Source organism: Balaenoptera borealis (genome assembly GCF_965194805.1).
Source record: "Balaenoptera borealis genome assembly, chromosome: 18".
NCBI lineage: Eukaryota > Metazoa > Chordata > Mammalia > Artiodactyla > Balaenopteridae > Balaenoptera > Balaenoptera borealis.
In genome coordinates this window covers 22458003-22474190 of record NC_138877.1, presented here as the reverse complement: position 1 = coordinate 22474190, position 16188 = coordinate 22458003, and the positions used below count along the sequence as shown (strand labels likewise).

Genomic DNA, 16188 nt, shown 5'->3' with positions numbered 1-16188 from the left:
TCCAGAATATTTTGAGTTTTGTTTAACTAAGTCTGTAAGTATTTAAGAATTTTGAACCTATCTTTCCTGGGGAAAATGTCACCATTTGATTCATAGTGGTGTAGGTTATAAAAGGAAAATTAAGTCTACTGAAATATTTTTTATTGTTTTTGAAAGGACATATACAAAATTATTGCCAACATAAGTAGAAGTTGTAATAAATTGACATTCGGCTGGGGCCAGCTAATTGTTGAGGATTGCTTATTAATTCTGAGCTTGATTATTGATTCTAGCAAAAACAGTTCACAGAATTACTTTCAGCCTTTCACTTCTCATTATATAATGTTCCCACATACTATTTTCCAGTAGATTTTTATTATTTTTTTTGGCTGGAAGTAATCAAGGGTGACTTTTAAACTATTAGGAAATACTGAAAGGATTACTACTGATAACCATGTTTTATTCTTTCATTTTAGTGAACTTTTGGAGAAACTGTGTGTGTCATTGTATGATGTCTTCAGGCCATTGATCATTCATGTTATTCACTTAGAGACTTTATCGGAACTTTGTGGGATTCTTAAAAATGAGGTGCTTGAAGATCATGTACAGAATAATGGTAAATAAGTAGAAATGATCATTTCAAAGGTCTTTTTAATTATACCTGTGGCTCAATGAATTTGAAAAAGATTAGTGCCTCCCCCCCATCCCTATATAAACAATAGTTTTAAAACTTGGGTTGATGCCTTGTCTCTTTTTGAATCAAGATGCACCTTATTCTGTGACTAAATAATAATGGGGAAAGAATTTTTAAATCTGGGCAAAATTATTAATAAAATAATTATAGTTATTATTCTTTCTGGCATCTGAAATCCATAGAGAACTGTCCATCAGTTTTGGGTTGGGTATTTCTAGTACACTGTTACCAGAGTACATAAAGTAATTGACTGCATTGCATAGTCTTAATTTAAAAAACAGAAATTGTTTTAGCATACATACGTAGTAATAATTCATCTTTTTTGAAATTACAAATAAAGAAAAGCAATTCTCTGGAGTAGCTCTACTTTATTCATCTAATACATGCTTTAACAATTGGTTTGATTGTCATAAAAAACATGATATTCCTAGTGATAACTTAGATACCTTTAAAAAATACCCTTCAGGTAATCATTTTACTTGCAGAAATTATTGTCCTTACTTTGACTTTCCTTAAGAGACCCTGTAGGTTTGTTACTCTTCCGGAGCTTCTTATTCTATTGCATTTAGTTCATTCTAAGGTGTACATTTCTCCCATTTTAATGCTTGTGAATTAAAGATGATTTTTAAAATTAATGTAAATATTTATATGAGTGTGTAATGCCTCCAACTCCCCAGCCCTTGGAAAGCTGATACTGAATCACTGGTGTGTCTTAACATTGATGGCATCTTAGAAATGAAGAAATTCTATACAAACTCATATCTCATTTTATTTATTTATTTATTTGGCCGCACTGTGCAGCTTGTGGGATCTTAGTTCCCCGACCAGGGATTGAACTCGGGCCCTCGGCAGTGAAAGCGCAGAGTCCTAACCACTGGACCGCTGAGGAATTCCCTCATTTTATTTTTTTATTCATTTTTCTTTGTGAGAACGTTAACAAGTCATTTAATATCTGTGGGACTCTATATGTAAAATGGGGGTGATAACCTAATTAATAAGCTGCTTTAGCTATCTCTCAGGATTGGTATGAAGCTATGTGAGATACCTTTTAAAAAACACAAAGCACTTTAAAACTAAGATTATTATTCATATTAATAATGGAAATTATTTCACAGAGTCCCAGGAAGAAGATGTAAGGGCAAATTTATTTTCCAATTTTAAATTTGAGGAAATTGGAAGACATTTATTAAATTTTTCTAAGATCATCAAGTCATACCAAAATAGAATACAACCAGTCCCTGAAGCAAGAGTGGTTTATACTATTATTAGACAATTTTGTAATATTTTTGCTTGTTTAAAGAAAGTATTTTTTAAATCTGTAGGAATGGGTGATTGACCTTTTTTTTTTTTTTATCAGCTGAACAGTTGGGGGCATTTGCAGCTGGAGTAAAGCAGATGTTGGAAGATGTACAAGAGCGACTTGTCTACCGAACCCACATCTACATTCAGACAGACATCGCGGGCTATAAACCAGCTCCTGGAGATCTAGCGTATCCCGATAAGTTAGTAATGATGGAGGTAGGGTCTTCTTATTTGATCTTCCCCCACCCCACACAACTTTTGGATATTTTATACTGGTGAAAATAGGATTTTTCTTTTTAATTCTCATTCAAGATGCAAAAATCAAGATAAACTTGCCATGAAATCGTAGGAAATAAAAATTTTAAAAAACTGAACAGAAATAATTTGTTAGATTGTCCTTCCTTCAAGTTGTATCTTATAAACATTCTATTCGGTTTTCTGTCCTTTTCCAGGAAGTGTGTCTTCTCAATTTTTAAATAGAATTAGTGCTTTCTATGATTTCTCTTTTTTTTGGTAAGTGGCATAGAAGAGGATTAATAACATATAAGCCACCAGAGTTGATGGTCACATAACCATGTGTCATCTTCTCCCATTAAAAACGCTGGTGGTTGTCTCCTCAGAATTACACAGTGCTGGTGTCCAATGTATGGTTTGAAGACTTAGGTATATCTCACTCATCTTTCAGTTACATATGTATCTTCATGTTCTTTGAGTGCCATACAGAGTTAAAATAATGCGTAGGGTATTAGTGCTTAAACAGAATTAGAACCTGGAAATTCTTTTTATTTGTTTATTAATTTTTTTGAATGACAAAATCAGGTTTATTGCTCCAGGTTAAACCAGTGGAGACTGGATATGGGAAGGGTGAGGGGGGAACGCAGGAACTTGGTGAAGGCATCCCCCCGGCCTTGGCCTGTGCTGAGTTCTCGGCACCCTGGGAAGCCAGCCAGTCAGTGCATTTCAGACCTGCTGATCACCTGCTCGTGGGCCAGGCCCACAGTAAAGTTTGAGGCACAAGCCAAGGCTCTGGGGAGCATGTCCCTCCTCCCTGTGGGGTCACCTGCACAGGTCTGAGCACCGAGGAGGGGTCTGCGGAGATGGCCTCTGCTGGGGCTGCATCCCTAGGAAGGTATCTTGGTGGAGGAGGAGGCTGCCCCCTTCTTCTTGGTGGGGGCTTCAGCAGCTCCAGCTTCTTGGGAGGCTGGTATAAACAGGTCTGTTTCTCAGCCCGATCTAGGGAGTTGTGCTCTCTCCCCTTCCTCCCCTCCTCTCCTTGTCTCCTTTGTGAGTATCAGTTTTTACGTTCTAGACAGAATACCTGTTTTTTTTTTTTTTTAATTAATTAATTAATTAATTTATTTATTTATGGCTGTGTTGGGTCTTCGTTTCTGTGCGAGGGCTCCCTCCAGTTGCGGCGAGCGGGCCTCTCACTGTCGCGGCCTCTCCCGTTGCGGAGCACAGGCTCCAGACGCGCAGGCTCAGTAATTGTGGCTCACGGGCCTAGTTGCTCCACGGCATGTGGGATCTTCCCAGACCAGGGCTCGAACCCGTGTGCCCTGCATTGGCAGGCAGATTCTCAACCACTGCGCCACCAGGGAAGCCCCAGAATACCTGTTTTAATAGTGCTGTCTGATAGGATGTTAGGTGATTGAGTTTGCTATATACCCCCTCCCAGTTTAATTTAGTGATACATTTGGTATGTTTATTTAGTCAACACATGGCCAGTATCCTGAGTGTTTTCTTTTTATTATTTTTAAAAATTTGTTTATTTATTTATTTATTGGCTGCCTTGGGTCTTCGTTGCTGCATGCAGGCTTTCTCTAGTTGAGGTGAGCAGGGGCTACTCTTCGTTGCTCTGTGCAGGCTTCTCATTGCGGTGGCTTCTCTTGTTGCAGAGCGTGGGCTCTAGGTACGCGTGCTTCAGTAGTTGCGGCACGCAGGCTCAGTAGTTGTGGCGCACGGGCTTAGTAGCTCCGTGGCATGTGGGATCTTCCCGGACCAGGGCTCGAACCCGTGTCCCCTGCATTGGCAGGCGGATTCTTAACTGCTGTGCCACGAGGGAAATCCCCTGAGTGTTTTCTTGTGTAGACCTCTTGTTTTAAGTGTACTGCTTCCAGTAAATCTATTTGCTTTGTTTTTCTTTTGGTGAAGGTCAGGGATTTAAGGTGATCTATCTGTGACGTCTGTGTGCCATTTAGGCATTAGCTATACTTGCTGGTTTCTGTTTGCAGAATGAAATGACGGGCCTGACTGATACAGAGCCTGTCTCCTAAACAGTTCTCTGGCTATTCTTTTTGGCAGTCGGTGGGTGTCTGTTAGGCCAGGGGTCCCCAACCCATCCATGGCCTGTTAGAAGCCAGGCCGCACAGCAGGAGGTGAGCGGCGGGTGAGCGAGCGAAGCCTCATCTGCCACTCCCCATCGCTCGCGTTACCGCCTGAGCCACCCTCCCCCGCATCTGTGGAAAAACTGTCTTCCACGAAACTCGTCCCTGGTGCCAAAAGGTTGGGGACCGCTGTGTTAGGCCTTCATTTCTATATATTTCCACCTTTAAAACCAATGTAAATTAGTAGGACTTTCATTGCCAACTTAGTAGTTAGTGACCTGTGTGTATTTGATGGTATTCTTTAGGTAGTGAAAAAGAGTTAAATAGTCTCAGTCCATAAGATAATTTTTAAAAATCTGCTTAAAAAATAACAAACTGTAGCTGTTCTCACATAAAGAGAAAACCTGTAGTTTGAGTTTGCCAACTCCTTGGTAAAAGCATTTCTGACATCTAGAATGTACCCAATCTTAAATATGAATACTTTGTTTCTAAATGTAAAATTGAAAATTAAGCTTCTAATCTGAGCCTTGTATATTTGACTCTCTTCAGCAGATACCTTGTAATGGTTCTGAAATTAGTGGTTCAGAGAAGGCTATGTATGCCTTTATGAGAATAGAGACACTCTATACCAATTTAACTTTTTCATCTCCATGTGTTGTTTTGGCATAGTTCTCTTAATTAGTTCGTTTATCCATTAATTAGTATATATTTTTTTACCTTATAGAAAGAATGTGTTCATATTGCTAAACACAGCTGAAAACTACACTTTAATGTTCCTTCTGATTTCTTTATACAGCAAATTGCACAGAGTTTAAAAGATGAGCAGAAGAAGGTACCACCTTCAGAAGCTTTGTTTTCAGATGTTCAGTTAGAAGAAGCAGAGCCTCCTAATAATCTAACAAAATCTGGTATGTTATGATGTTTTAACTTCCAGCTTTTATTCATTCATTTAATAAACTTTTATTGAGGACTTGTCATGTCTCAGGCAAGAAAAACATCTTGTGCCTTTGAGGAGCCCACACTTTAGCAGGGGGAGATTGGCAAGCCACGGGCGTAATTCAGGGGTGACAGGATAAAGGTAGGCACAGGGCACTCTTGGACCATGGGAAAAGGGCATCAGAATTGTGAAGGGGGATGAACTTTGAGTGCAGGAAGGCTGATTCAGTGAGAGGTGTGGAATCTGAAAGCTGTAGTGTTGATGAGTATGAGAGAGCCAGGTGAAATAAGATTGTTTTAAGATAGAATCGCATGGAGGACGGCATACAGGAATGGAAGACCATAGTTGCTTTGGGGATGTCAGGTGGTTTGCTGTGTTTGGGTACAGGTTCCTGTAGGAAGGAGCAGGCAAAACAGGCCAGATTGTGATAGGTGTCAGGTGATAATCTCATGGACTTTGAAATTCTACCTAATTTTACCATTAGATTTGCATTTTTTAAAATGTATTGATTGAGTGCCTAGGACTCAGGTAAAAAATTGATAGAAACGTATGGGATAGCTTGGACTAGGGTACCTGTTATGCAAGGAACAAAATTATCCAAGAGTCACCCTGGATAACTGATGAGTTATCTAGACAACAGGCTAGATGAGAAGTAGGGCACCCCTTCTCCTCACCCCTCAGCTGTAAGAGTGACACTCAAACTCAGCTCCATGTGGGACTGACTGGGAGTCGGGGGTACTGAAACTCCATGGACTTTAAACAGCCCCAGCTGCCCCCAAATCCCCAAGCTTAGTGCATCATCAGTTTATTCTGAGTCAGCTCTGTAACAGTTGACACCCCAAATCCAGGCTGCCAAACAGCCTCAGTATTCCCCATCTGACAAAGCCGTTTTATCATGCCTGCTCTATAGGAAGAGAGACCCATAGGGAGCTGAAATTTCCTCCTCTGAAATAGAACCCATGCCATGTCCTAATATACATCTTGGTCCTAGTAAGCCTCTTGAAGAGTTACTGGAGAGACTAGAGTACAAATCTGTCTTACCAACCCTGGCCTTGTACCTTTCCCCAGTAAAGCTTATTCTTTAACTCATACCTGGCATTACATTAAGGTGTTGTTGTTAGAACTGTGGAGACTGGTTAAGATGTTGTTGTGTTTTTCCATCTGAAAGGTAAAGGTGGTTTGAACCAGGGCGTTGATGGGGTGGGGGGGATGGAGAGAAGTGTATAGATGAGGGATATAGTTAGAAGTTTGAATCAATAGAATTTGGTGACACACTAGATATGGGGGCTAAGGAAGATTGAGTAAGGTCCATGTGGAACAACTGAGAGATCTGTATTAAATGGATCTAGAGTTATGCTGTCCAATATGGTAGCCATAGAGCATGTGCAATGTGGCTAGTCCGAATGTGCTGTGTGTAGATACGCAATAAATTTCAAAGACTTAGTATGAAATAAAGAATAAAAAGTATCTTATTAGTAATTTTTATATGGATTATATGTTAAAATAATGAGATTTTTGATCTATTAGATTAAATAAAATATATTCAAAGTAGTCCCACTAGTTTTACCTTTTTTAATGTGGCGTTTTAATGTGTCACATTTGTGATTCACATAAGAGTCCTCTTGGACAGCACTGCTCTAGAGCTATAAAGAGGCAGCTGATTCAGAGGTAGAGATTGAGTCGTTGATGCTTCGGGCTTGTATGAGATCACCCAGGACAGAGAGTAGAAGTAGAGTGCCAGTAACAGAAGTCTGGGGAGAGAATCTTAGCAGGTCCTGACATTAAGGAGCAGCTGGAGGGAGAGGGGTGTACTGGGCCGACAGGGAAAGAACAGCCAGAGGGGTCAGAAGCACGCCAGAGGAGAGGGTGTGACTAAGCCAAAGGAGGAGGGGTTGGCAGAGTAATTTGAGTAAAGAGGTGAGAAATGGGAAATGTGAGGATATCGTGGTTAGAGGGTGGGATGCCGAGTTTTCATGATTAAGAGGTGGAATAGCCTGGAGTCATAAGAAGGTCTGTAGAAAGTAATAAGAAAGTAATTCTGAAAGAAAGTCATAAGAAACTGTGTCTGGAGTAGGGGTGCAGGGATGGAAGTGAAGGTCTTTGGAGCTGAGAAGGGCAAGGATAACCTATGGGTCATCCCTGTGGTTATCGACGCTGTTCAGAATCGAGATGGAACTTGGGATGGGAAGCAAGGCTTTGAGTCTGGTGGCAAGGGGAGCAAAAAAGAAAAGAAAGAGCGTCATCACTTGTCCTGGTCCCAGGGTGTGTCGGAAGTGAGAAAATGAGACTGCTCTGGAGTGAGGCCTTTAAGTGGTGATGTTCATGTGGGAGTGGTGTCAGGGCAAGTTGCTGGAGGGCCCACTGCGTGAGGAGGCTGAGGGTGAGTGTCTTCAGAACGCATGGGCCTTGTTCTCTGCGTGGAGAAGTGAGGGCGGTGGCAGGCCCACGGAGGGAGGGTGGCGGGGGCCCAGGGCGTGGAGAAGCGAGGGCAGCGGCAGGCTCACGGAGGGAGGGTGGCGGGGGCCCACGGTGGGAGCCGATGCAGAAGCCCTGCCACCGGGTTTGCTCGGCTCTTCAGAAGAGGCAGCCAGTAGGCACCTTACTTGGCGACTTGCTGTGTAAGTAAACTCTCCCCAGTCAGCTATTTTAACCATAACTCTTCTTCTCAGGAAAGTGAAAAAATGAACAAATAAGTTGACTTCTGGCTTTGAACTACATAAATACATTTATTTCACTGAACTTTAATTTGGGAGTACCTTTTTGGCTCTTTCTTTTGAAGGAGGAATCCCGCAGATATCCTAATTCTTAGCAAAACGAAGGATACTTAACCTCCTGAGTATTCTCTGATATAATTTGTCCAGTTTATTCTTTTTCCTTAAGAAATTTTTTATAACGTAGGTATCTTAGTTTAAAGTAAGGCCTTATGGAAGAGCTTTTTAAAATTCCACAAGTATTACATGCTTTTGAAAAACAACTACGCTTACAGAACTGTGAAGTGAAAGCACCAGCCCTCAACATTGCCCTCTGCCTTTTCCTGCATAAATCCACTCTGCAAGCCCCAGTTCTCCTTCTGAGCATATGCAGATCTAGCTCTTTTTAAATTTTTAAAATTTTTATAAATATATTCTATATCTTTTTTTCTCTACTTGATCTAAGAGAGGTATGTTGAAGTCATCCATTATGATGTTGTTTGTGTTAATTACTCTTTTTATTGTCCACCTTTTTTGCTTTATACATTTTTTTTTAATATAAATTTATTTATTTATTTGTATTTATTTTTTGGCTGTGTTGGGTCTTCGTTTCTGTGCGAGGGCTTTCTCTAGTTGCGGCGAGCAGAGGCCACTCTTCATCGCGGTGCGCGGGCCTCTCACTGTCGCGGCCTCTCTTGTTGCGGAGCACAGGCTCCAGACGCGCAGGCTCAGTGGTTGTGGCTCACGGGCTTAGTCGCTCCGCGGCATGTGGGATCTTCCCAGACCAGGGCTTGAACCCGTGTCCCCTGCATTGGCAGGCAGATTCCTAACCACTACGCCACCAGGGAAGCCCAATTTTTAAAATTTTTGGCCACGCCGCATGGCTTGTGGGGTCTTGGTTCCCCCCACCAGGGATCAAACCTGGGCTTCCTGCAGTGGAAGCACGGAGTCCTAACCACCGGACTGCCAGGGGAATTCCCTCTAGCTCTTTTTTTAAAAAGCAATTCTGTTTTGCTTGGCTTTACTTTTCTTTTTTTATTATTAAAAAAACTTCAAATAAACAGAATGATGCAGTGAACACCTGTGCCCACCACCTGATTCAATACTTAACATTTTATCGTATTATGTATATATTTTTGCAAATCATTTTAAAGTAAGTTATTGACATCATTGCCACTTTACCTTTGAGTATTTCAGCACCTCTCCAAAGAAAAAAAAGGGCATCTTTCACATAACCATAAACCATTATTGCACTAAAAATTTAGTAATGTTTCCTGATGTGCTGTAATACCCAGTCCATATTTCAGTATCCCCTCTTGTCCCAAAGTATGGTCCCAGCTGCACTTTCATGGCTCATGTGAACTCTGGTCCCTCCACCAGAGTGATGGTGCGTCCGTTACAGAGGTGTCTCTGCTCAGGCACATTCCCCACGTGCTGCTCCTCACACTTTCTGGGGCTGCCTTTCGGGTGGGGTGGGGTGGGCTGGGGGATGGACACTCAGCTCTGGTCACTTGGGAATTAGATATACTAAGTAGGCCTATAAGTGATGGAGTTCAGCACATGGAAGGCAGGCTGTCAGGCAAACCAGCTTTGATGAATCTTCCTGCTTAACATGCTTTGTTTTCTTGTCACTCCCCCACCTCCCGCTTGTTTCCACGTGACTACCTCTAGATCTGTCTCCTTTTTATCGGCTGCATAGTATCCTGCAGTATGAGTATACTGCTCGTGTAGTCCGTAAAGATTATTGATCACAGTTTGGAGAAAGCAACTTGGGCTGAGTGTGTGAGGCTGGAGTGTACATATGTGTGTAGTCACGTGTGTTCTCAGTGTGTTAAATCTCACCTGTCACTGATTTAGGTTTCCTTTGGCATTCTCGATTAAAGGCGAGGCTAGAGAAAGTGGATACCTCCAGCCATTGATAGCTAGTGAGAACTAACAGTTTATAATTGCTATGCAAATAAGACAGACCTCCGTGTGTGAAATGTCTTCTTCTCCATTTGGGATTTTAGGTTCAGTCGAATCTCTCAGTCCTAGAGCACAGACCACAATTTCTCCAGCAGATCTTCATGGAATGTGGTATCCTACAGTTCGACGAACTCTCGTCTGTCTCTCCAAATTGTACAGATGTATAGATGTACGTGTGTAAATTCTTGTATCTTTACTGTAAATTGCTTGCTCTTTCACTTCAAATTTTTTTTAATTTAAATTTTAAGATCTTGATATAATATATTTTGTTTGGTATTAGATGAGAATAATAAGATTTTTAGATACAGAGATAACTTTAAGATCAATCTAATTTAGAGATTCTTAACCCGAGCATTCCGTAGACCCTCGGAATCCTCTGATGCAGGGGTCCCCAACCCCCGGGCCATGGAGCGGGACTGGTTCCGGTCCGTGGCCTGTTCGAAGCCGGGCCGCACAGCAGGAGGTGAGCGGGCCAGCGAGTGAGGCTTCACCTGCCGCTCCCCACCGCTCACGTTACCGCCTGAGCCACCAACCCCCCCATCCCGTCCGTGGAAAAATCGTCTTCCACGAAACCGGTCCCTGGTGCCAAAAAGGTTGGGGACCGCCGCTCTAATGGGCTTTGGGTAGTCTGTGAACACCTTGAAGTTGTGTGTAAAATTTTGTTTGTATGTTTGTATTTGTGTCTTTCTGAGGAAAAGACCTGTAGCTTTTATTGTTTCTTATAGGCGTCTATGGCTACAAATACATTTAAAACTACTGATTAATTCATCTGTCTTAGTTTATAGATGAAGAAAAAGAGATGCAGAAAGGTTATGTCCAATGTCACATAGGTATAATACACATTTAGTACTAAATGCAACTACTTTAATTTAGTTTTGCACTCAATTTAAATCAGCTTCCTTAACAAGTAGTTGTCGGATTACATGTTTCTAACCATGGACTAATTTTAATTATTTGCTGAAATTAGCAGTACCCTTTTAGTTTTTTTAGCCCCAACTTATACTGTGCATTTATTTTAGGTAACATTTATTTTAAGCATTCCAGTTTAATGATATGAGTATCAATCCCTGAATGATCAGATTTGTCTACATTTATTTATTGTCAGTGTTAAAACCAAAATAGTTTATAAAAATCAGTGATTTTAATTCACTTTGTTTGTTTGTTTGTTTTGGCCATGCCGCACGGCTTGTGGGATCCTAGTTCCCCGACCGGGGATAGAACCCGGGCCACAGCAGTGAGAGGGTGGAGTCCTAACCACTGGACTGCCAGGAAATTCCCTAATTCACTTTTTAAAAATTAATTTGTTTGTTACAACTGAAACAGCATATAAAGAGAGAAGTGGTTAAATATAATGGTCATGTAATTAATTGTCCAGATGCCACTGTTTCTTAAGAATATGGTTCAGAAGGGTACATGTGTATCTCCTCCCACTCTGAGATGCCCTGTACCTCAGAGTCCTCAGGCCCGAGCAAAGTTGCACAGTTGACTCATTGGTTCATTAGAGTGCTCACAACTTGGTGTCTATTTTAAACTGCATCGTTACTGGAGTTTGTGCTTGGAGATTTTGAAATTCAACCAGAAAGTGCCTTTTGCTCAGTTCTGGGACTTTTAGGGGTGAGGCCAGATCACCTCTGCAGAGTTAGATGTCTCAGCCTTCTGCCCAGCTGCCGAGATCTCTTCCAGAGGGGGGTTTGGACATTGGCAGTTTCTCTTCCCCAGGTCCCCCCAGGAGGTGTATTGAATGATGGTGTTAGATTGGGATTCAGAAACTTCCTACAGTGGAGCCAGGATCCCAAGGGAAATAATGCGGAGCCACATTCCACATAGAACCCATTGTCATCACAGACCCTGGTGAAGTCTCAGGTGCTTAACAGGAATTTTAGCCAAACAGTAGGTAGGCCCAAGGACGTTACTCTGCCTGTTTTTACTTTCTGCCCTAGGCCTGCCCATTACATTTTCACCTAGCTTACATCCAAATCTTCTCCCTCTCTATCTTACCAATCAAAGGTGAGGAGAGACAAATCCAATGAAAACCCCGTTAAGGCTGAGCAGGAGAAAGAGAGGGCCTCAATCTAAGCTGCGCATATTCGGTCTTCCTAGCAAGAGGCAGCCCTCATCTCTTCTTACTCTATACAGTAGCCTCATGAGAAACAGAAGATAGGGAAGCAGTACAAAAAGAGAATAAAGCATCAGGTATGAGACCAGAGCCCAGAACGGGGCCTAATAATAAAAATTTTGCTCCTACCCATCCATCAGTTCCAAGGGAACTGACAGGGGTCCCTGCTCAGACCAACATCCCACACCTCTAGGAAGATACAGAAATGGCAGAATTAAATTAATCATGCTTCACATTCTATTTTGTAACCTGATTTTGTTTTTACTTAATTATGTTTTATAAGAATTTCACCACCTCCTATTTAGCATTCTTTGATTTCATGCACAGTGTTCTATAATTTAGATTTACTAGTATTTTATTTGTCAGCCCCCTATCATTGAACATTTAAGCTATTTCCAGGTTTTTTTGCTGTTTTAAATAATATTGTGATGAAGAGCCATGTGCATGAATCTTAGAATACAGTACTGATTTTACTTGGGGTACATTTTTAGAAGTGGATTTACTGAGGCTTTTTTTTTTTGGCCGTGCTGTGCGGCATGTGGGATCTTAGTTCCCTGACCAGGGATCGAACCCATGCCCCCTACAGTGGAAGCTCAGAGTCCTAACCACCAGACTGCCAGGGAATTCCTACCGAGGCCTTGTTATAAAGTTGGTTTTATGTATTTAAAAAACAGCCTGTAACATGAGGTCATGCTGGAGTGAGGCCTCCATGAGGTCAGAATCACATCTGCCTTGTGAACCTACCACTGTACTTCCAGCATCTAGCACAGAGCTGCATGAAATAGGTGCTCAGGAAATATTGTTGAAGGGTCACATGAGTGTTTTGGGAGATGCAAATTAGGAAACTATGTGCTGGTCTAGAAAGGTTGCATGGAAATAGGAAACTCCAGGAGGAATATTGGTAGTAATAAATTAATCCATCAGATGAGGGCAAGCAAGCTGTACTCACAGCCTACGATTTTCCTTTTTTCTGTTTTTGAAGTGCTGCAAGGTGATGTTTCTCTTTTATTTCACCAGAGGGCAGTATTCCAAGGATTATCACAGGAAGCCTTGTCGGCCTGCATTCAGTCGTTACTTGGAGCATCAGAGTCTATCAGCAAAAAGAAGGTTTGATGGAGTGTTAGATGAAATCTTATCACCTGTAGTAATATTATGGGATGCAGCATTAATTTACAGGCACAGAAATTTAAAGCCATTTTGGCAGTAGGATTTAATATGATTTAATGTTGAGGCCCTTTGAGAGAAGCTAGTACTTCATTTTAGTGCTCAATAAGGACTGCTCTATATGAGAGTGCCAGCTTTGCTAAAGTACCAGAAGTGATACTTAGGTTATAAATTCTATAGGATGAAGGTTTCTTTTTTTTTTTTTTTTTTTTAATGTAAGGGCTTGGGTGCTCTTATAGCTACTTTATTTATTTATTTATTTTATTTATTTTTGACTGTGTTGGGTCTTCGGTTCGTGCGAGGGCTTTCTCTAGTTGCGGCAAGCGAGGGCCACTCCTCATCGCGGTGCGGGGACCGCTCTTCATCGCGGTGCGCGGGCCTTTCACTATCGCGGCCCCCCCCCGTTGCGGGGCACAGGCTGCAGACACGCAGGCTCAGTAGTTGTGGCTCATGGGCCTAGCTGCTCCGTGGCATGTGGGATCTTCCCAGACCAGGGCTCGAACCCGTGTCCCCTGCATTGGCAGGCAGATTCTCAACCACTGCGCCACCAGGGAAGCCCAGGATGAAGGTTTCTTGTTCTAGCCTTAGCAACTGGGAGGTACTGGACTGCTGTTTCCTCTGAATACCAAAACAGTGTTTTCAAGGAAATGTAGCACTTTATAATCATCCCTGCAATGACATTTTAAATAGTTGAATGGCCTCACTTGGAGGAAATCAGCCAGTCAGTTTGGAAGACAGGCAGTTGTGGCCCGTGGGTTATGCGACTAGAAGTAGTTGCCATGATTTTGTAACTTAGAGTTTTTAATCAAGAAGAAGGGACCTGGGGCTGAAGGCTGTCGACATGTGCTTCTCCCACGGCCCCTGAGACTTTTCTCAGAAAGTGTGGTTCAGAGTGCTGCTCTGCCTCGCTCTCCACTTAGAATACCTGTTGCCACCTGCAGGGAGGAAGCTGTCCGGGGTGTGTCCAGCCAGAATTTCACAGCTGCTGGGAGTTTTCAAACCTGTGAACCTTTCTGGACTTCCAGGTTTATAAACTTGGTTTCTAACTTCAAGACTTTAGATAATTTAAAACCAAAAAAACAGAAATCTCCTCACAAAAGAATCTGGGACCCTAGAAAAGCTCTGTCTTTGTTTGTGACCACCATATGCTCCCATTCATGAAATCGAGAGTTGAAATGAAATTTTGACGGGGAGACTAGAAGAGAATGGAAAGTTAAGTTATAGACAGGCAGGTTGAACTTTAAAACGTATTTCCAAGTCTGAGCTCTCACATTTTTTTATGGTATGGTAGGTAGAATTAGGAAACACTTGTCTAATGTTAGGGAAATGGTTAAGTAAATTGTGGTATATTCCATATAGTGGAATATTACACAGACATTAAATTTAAAGAAATGAAATAATAAAATTTAACTTAAATATGTTAAGGCAAAAAAAAAGCACAGGATACAAATCAGATATACACTATGACTTTATATAATGAACATATGTGTTAAAAAAAAGTAACGGTGAAAGCTTTTGGGTGACTTATAGATGATTTTTTCTTTCTTTTCCTTACACTTTCTTTACTTTCCACATATTTTACAGTGAGTATGTATTTCTTAGATTATCAGAGGAAAAAAATGACCTAATTGAAAAAGAAAAGTTCATATGCTTATGTCCTCTTGTACCACTGTCCTCTTTTTAAAGGGGGGAGTGAAAAGCCTTTTGATTATTCAGTCTTTTGCCCTCATTGCCTGTAAGGCTATTCTCTTTTATTAACTCGGTTTCCTTCGTATTATAAGGTGCTTAAGTATGTATGAGGAAGCCCTCAATTTGGTAAGAATTAGCTAATTTATTTTCATGACTGAGTTTATATACTTTTTGCCTTTCAACTTTTAAAAAAGTGATCAATGAAAATGGCTTAATGTCTTAGAGAATTTCTTAAGGCAAGAAATTCTTCTTACATACTTAAATTGAGTACCTAGTATATCAGTAAACTAACACAAAGCTGGATCACAACAGCTTCAGTAAATTCAATCTGTATTATACCATTTTCTCCATTGGAGCTGTTAGTTCTTTTGAAAATAGAGCAAGCATTCACAATGTGTAGCATTTCCTACTTACCTAATGTTCTGTGTTCCAGAGTACAAAGTGAGTTTCCATCAAATAAATCATACTTATATGTTGATTATGTGTTTATTTAGGAGGGAGGGAGGCAGAGAGAGAGAACAGAGAGGAGTCACTTTAATAACCTCTTTAAAGTTTATACCGGCACACCTCATCCTATTGTGCTTTGCTTTATTGCACTTCACAGATACTGCTGGGTTTTGGTTTTGTTCTTTACAAATTGAAGGTTTGTGGCAACCCTGCATTGCACAAATCTATTGGCACCATTTTTCCAACAGCATCTGCTTATGTAGTGTGTCTGTATCACACTTAGTTAATTCTCTCAATATTTCAGACTTTCATTATTATATTATGGTGATCTGTGATCTTTGATGTTACTATTGCAAAAAGATTACGACTTGTTGAAGGCTCAGACAGTGGTTATTTAAAAATACTTTATTGCTAAAGATGGCTAGCATTTTTAGCAATAAAGTATTTTAAAATTAAGGTATGTACATTGTTCTTTAGACATAATGCTATTGCACACATAATAGACTACAGTATGGTGTAAATGTAACTTTTTTTTTTTATAAATTTATTTATTTATTTTTGGCTGCATTGGGTCTTCGTTGCTGCATGTGGGCTTTCCCTAGTTGCGGCGAGCAGGGGCTACTGTTAGTTGTGGTGCGCGGGCTTCTCATTGCAGTGGCTTCTCGTTGCAGAGCACGGGCTCTAGGCGTGCGGGCTTCGGTAGTTGTGGCTCGCGGGCTCTAGGGCGCAGGCTCAGTAGTTGTGGCGCACAGGCTTAGTTGCTCCACAGCATGTGGGATCTTCCCGGACCAGGGCTCGAACCCGTGTCCCCTGCATTGGCAGGCAGATTCTTAACCACTGCGCCACCAGGGAAGCCCTAAATGTAACTTTTATATGCACTG

General features: G+C 41.4%; 1 protein-coding gene across 1 annotated transcript in view; it reads left to right on the top strand.

The window, feature by feature from the left end:
* COG3 (component of oligomeric golgi complex 3) overlaps positions 1-16188 on the top strand; it is a 63522-nt gene that overhangs the window by 26726 nt on the left and 20608 nt on the right. The window contains exons 13-17 of the mRNA XM_082365392.1: positions 456-595; positions 2031-2191; positions 5096-5207; positions 9936-10060; positions 13025-13114. Coding sequence (XP_082221518.1) covers positions 456-595; positions 2031-2191; positions 5096-5207; positions 9936-10060; positions 13025-13114 — 628 coding nt within the window. The remainder of the gene's footprint in view (positions 1-455; positions 596-2030; positions 2192-5095; positions 5208-9935; positions 10061-13024; positions 13115-16188) is intronic.